The 5,164-nt window shown below is 40.0% G+C and overlaps 1 protein-coding gene across 4 annotated transcripts in view; it reads left to right on the top strand.

Moving 5' to 3' along the window:
* The window catches only part of PLD5 (phospholipase D family member 5), a 355,615-nt gene extending 353,847 nt beyond the window's left edge, over positions 1–1,768 (top strand). For all 4 annotated transcript variants that reach the window (XM_012810747.2, XM_003798816.1, XM_012810748.1 and 1 more), the window contains one exon: positions 94–1,768. In XM_012810747.2, the coding sequence (XP_012666201.1) occupies positions 94–353 (260 nt within the window). In that variant the 3' untranslated portion in view covers positions 354–1,768. The remainder of the gene's footprint in view (positions 1–93) is intronic.
* The last annotated feature ends 3,396 nt before the right edge of the window (positions 1,769–5,164 follow it).

Genomic DNA, 5,164 nt, shown 5'->3' on the forward strand with positions numbered 1-5,164 from the left:
AGCATAAAAAAAATCTTCTCTGTATTTCATTACTTGGAGAATATTGCCAGGGGACCCCCAACTCCTCACTGATGTTTCTTTGTTTGTTTACAGGAAATTTTGATTGGGTGGGGAATGATTTTACCCACAACGCTGGCACCGGCCTTGTTATCAACCAGGCAGACGTGAGGAACAACCGGAGCATTATAAAACAACTTAAAGATGTGTTTGAAAGGGACTGGTACTCACCTTACGCCAAAACCTTACAGCCAACCAAACAGCCGAACTGCTCAAGCCTGTTCAAACTCAACCCCCCCTCAAACAAAACTGCCACGTACTACAATGCCAGCGAGAAGGAACCCTGGAGTGTATAATGTGAACAAGAGGACGGACAGCTCCATCTTTCATATTTATACATAAAGGAAGAGAGAAAACCAATTTAATAATGTCTTTTTTTAGGGAAAAAAAGCACACTTACAAAACTATTCTCTGGATGACATATAATATCTATCTAACCATATCTTAGCGTCCTGCGTACTGAAATTAAGACTTTTGTATTTGTTACTTCTGACAGAGAATGTCATTCCGGCTTAGAAGTTAGTTTTTACGTTTGCTTACAAATTTTCAGAGTTGGATTCCTGTTCTTTTCTAGTTTTAGGAATTTTTCTGCTGACCCGCCTGGTCAGTTCTTAGGAAGCTTAGCATGAGGTGAGCTCTGTAACACCATGCTGAGAACTGCTGATTTAGAAAGGAAGGTGAAGATTCTTGCCTTGGAGAAGAGACTGGTAAACCAAGTATTTATCCTTGTAAACTATCTCCAAGACCTATACAGGCATCTCAGCATAACCAGCTTACATCTCATGCCTTTAACACTCTTGAAAAATACCCTTTGCAATACCATAGACTTCATTATGTATCATTTTCTCTTCTCATAAAGTGTTCCTATGATACAGCGTCACTATGTCAACCCCAGCATTAGTGCTAAGTATGACAACATCTTTTGAAAAGGTAGAAATTTCTCCGAATGGAAACAGCAATCTTTAATTTTCATCTTCCCCCCCACATCTTTTCCCCGCACCGAACTGGTGTTTTAAATCACGGTCAGCAATATGGCGCCTTTCTCTCAAGCTCAGAGAAATTACGTAGCTACCTGCTAATATCCAGCGAGCTATGAAGTCTGCATTTTGAGACTTGAAGTAGTTTTTCACATTTTTGTTTGGTTTATGGTGTTCTAAAGGAAAGATCTCCATGCGTCAGTGGATTTTAATTTCTCTAGAATCATGCTATTAAGAGTATGCCAGCAAACGTTTATAGAGCTATTTAATATACCTTCTGCTATTTAATATACCAAATGCTTTTCAGAGAAATGCAATTTAAATACTGTGCTTAACATATTTTACTAAGAAACAGAAATATTGAATTATTGTTCTATGACATTATTGTGTGTTGTTTTATATCTATACAATATATAATCCTGTATTAATAGAGACTGTTGCTACCTTAGAGAGAAGCATGGGCTCTTCGGAGCCCAGAGCAGGTGGCCAGGATGCCCAAGTTCCAATGTTGCTCCTGACTCTGTGGCTCAGACCAGAGGTTTTCACTCCCTGGCCTGGGGTTTCTCTTGGTAACGTAGACATTAATACTTACCTACCTCGCAAGAATGTTGTCATGGTAGGAAATATTTATAACTTGTTTTGAAATCAAAAGAACCTATATAAATGCTAAGCATTACAACACGGTGTATGTAATCTTTTTCGTGACTGATCTGTGTGGTATTCTGATAGACTCACATCACGTCCTCCCTGAGAACCCAGAAGAGAAAACAAAACCCACAGCTTTTGATGAAAGATGAAATGTGGATGAAAAGAATCCAATACAGAAACTCTGGGAAGACCTGGATTATCAACAACCCAATGGAAGGTTCTCTTGGGTCACTTTGGCGTAAATAACATCAACCCCAATATACATGTTTTTACAGTAAAGACAATTTCGATTATTCTTTTTCATTTCTAGAGACTTGATTTCTGATATCCCAGATAGCATGATAGAGAAACCAGTGAATCTTATTCAGTGGATTTACTTAATGTAGAACAGCTATTGTTCTGGGGGGGGTTGTTGTTGTTGTTTGTTTATTTTTGCAGTTTTTGGCCAGGGCTGGGTTTGAACCCACCACCTCCAGCATATTCCAGCACATGGGGGCTGTGCCCTATTCCTTTGAGCCACGGTCGCCACCCTAGAACAGCTATCATTGGTCACCTAGTGATCACATCACTTCCCTCCTTATTGATTCCAATTACTGCTTCACTAGATATATTGCCATTTGGTCAGAGAGTGGGAAGGGAGGTGTGTTTTTAAAGGTAGTATTTTTATTATGGATTGGAGAATTCTCAATCAAATTCTTTATCAATAATGGCCAAGCTATTAAGACAAAATATTTACCATATAATCAATCCTTGTTTGAGCTGGGACTTAATCCTGCCTCTTGTTCTAGTAAAGTAGACATTGTTTGGGTGATGATAAAAATTAAAAAAAAAAAAAAAAGAAGTGGGCGGTGCCTGTGGTGCAAAGGAGTCGGGTGCTGGCCCCATATGCCGGAGGTGGCGGGTTCAAACCTAGCCCCGGCCAAAAACTGGAAAAAAAAAAAGAAAAGGAAGAAGAAAAAGAAAAGAAAGCATAGGAATGCTGCCCAACAAACCTCCTAAGTTCACTCTTGGATAAATAAAAGCAACCTGGGTTGGATTTTAAAGAGAAAAACTAAAGGGAGAGAAACATGTTTGTGTCCTTGTTAGGTCTCGAGTTTCCTCTAGAACAGTGGTTCTCAACCTTCCTAATGTCGCAAATCTTTAATACAGTCCAAAGGGGTCACGACCCACAGATTGAGAACTGCTGCTCTATTTGTCCACAGCTATGGCACAAGCGTCAGCTCGGTGTAATGGGCCCCTTCACTGTCACGGTCTTGTGCATGTGATAATGAGAATGCCATCCTTGGTGGAATGGCCACTGTTGGCATTTCCTTCTGAGCCCCATCAAAATGGTAGCACCAGGAGCCAAGTCCCAGAGTTTTCTGCCACGCACAGGCAGCAGCAGAGCTCTACTGGACACTGAAAGTTACCTCATCAGACTAGTCTGAGCAGCAGTGTTGACTCCTTGAGGCAACACTGTCCTTCTGTTGCAATCAAAAATGACTTCTCAGTGCAGAGAACGTCCTAAAAGATCCATTTCCTAAGAGAACACTTCATTCTCCAGAGCTTTCTCTTACACGTGGACATCTTATGTACCTTCTAGAGGTGGCTGCCTTCTCTTTTAGACTTTTGTCTGTACTAAACAGACTACCTACATGCATCCTCCCAGCCCCAAATAGCCTGGGAATTATTTTCTTAGGAGGAAAAGAACACAAAATAGAAACACTTGAATTTGAGCCTGTCTGATGAATGTCCATGATAGAAACTATGAAGAGGATGCTGACTACTTGCCTCTGTTTATTCCCCATAAAGATTCCAGAAATTATTTCCACAGAAGCAAAAAAGGAAAACAAACACAATTCGAGACTATAGCTTGGATGTCTGTGCTGCTAACACTAACCTAGTGCCTTCTTTATTGTCAAGTGTTGATTTTATTATTTTTTTATTTATTTTCTTTTTTTGAGACAGTCTATGTCGCCCAGGCTAAAGTGCCATGGCATCACAGATCACAGCAACCTCAAACTCTTGGACTTAAGCAATTCTCTGCCTCAGCCTCCCAAGTAGCTAGGACTACAGGTACCCATAATAATGCCTGGCTACTTTTTGTTGCAGTTGTTGTTGTTTAGCTGGCCCAGGCTGGGTTTGAACCTGCCACCCTCGGTGTATGTGGCTGGAGCCGTAACCACTGTGCTACGGGCACCAAGCCAAGTGTTGATTTTAACTAGCAGTTCACTACATGAGAACACTTCTGCTTCCTGTGGACCTTCTAATGGGCCTCCCCAATTTAAAACATGCACACAAGCATCTATAGTTTATGTACAGCCCACTCTCTTCCCAAGACACATCACTTTTATCACCCCCAAATCAGATTAGTAATACACACTGTCGAATATCAACATCATTGGTCTCCCCTACATTTTCATTGGCTCCTAGTATATCAAATAATTGGATCACAGCTTATTACACCACTGGAAGGGAAGTGGAACATTCTGAGATCGTATCTATGTTCTATATCTGTGCTTCAGGTACCTTAAAATGGTAGAAGCAAGACACGTTAAAAATGTTAGAATCTTGTAAACAGATGCTTCACAGACTTCCAAGGTCCTTTGGAACATAGAATGAAAACTAGTGTCTAAAAAGTCAACGCAGACTCAGTTAAACAAAGAAAAGACCTGTGGAAAGACTTTGGATCCGGGGAACCCTGGGCTCCACTTCTCCTGTTGGGTTGTGTCTGTGCAATCATTTGTCTCATATCTGATTCTACTTTAAGTGAGCTGGGTGATCACAATTTTGGTCGATCCTACCCTTTAAAAAGTGTGTTTTGTTAATTGCAGTTACTGGTTTGTTAAAAGTGCCTCGATGAACATGAGACCAACAGAAGCTCATTTCCTACCAGCCTGTGTCTATTCTCAAGTTGACCTCAATTCATTATGAGTTTTTTGTTTGTTTTTAGAAACTTTTATTGAGCTCTATTCCAGAGGGGGAAAAAGACTGCAAGAATTTCTTGATAAGATTAGATCCAAGGTCCATCTGTCTCAGCAATTCTACCCTAAATCTGCCTCCTCCCCATAGGTGTGGCCATTGGTGTGTGTTTCTCTGCCTGAAATTTATTCCATGATTTTCAGCATTTAAGGAATGTAAAAAGCTGCCATTATTTCCAATAGAGCAGTCATCTCCTGTAATGAAAGCTACTTTGCTATTGGTTATTCAAATTCAGTCCCTTGTAAACAGCTCCTATATTGCTAATAAATGTTTCATTCTTTTTTCCCCTGTGTTTATTCCCAGTAAACAGTTTATGATAAGCCCTTCAAAGGAAAAATGAATATAACTTCCGTTTGGCCCAAGGTGAATTGGATCAATTACCCCATTTTCAACATTTTCCCATTTGGTATGAATCAGCATCTTTTCCTTTTCTATCTATGTGTTGTTAACAATATAACTGCTTACTATTTTTTATTGACTGAAATTGGTGGAGGTTTTCTTTTCTTTTCTTTTTTTTTTTT

This window comes from Otolemur garnettii, unplaced genomic scaffold (genome assembly GCF_000181295.1).
Source record: "Otolemur garnettii isolate 467f Iridium unplaced genomic scaffold, OtoGar3 scaffold00141, whole genome shotgun sequence".
NCBI classification, from domain to species: domain Eukaryota; kingdom Metazoa; phylum Chordata; class Mammalia; order Primates; family Galagidae; genus Otolemur; species Otolemur garnettii.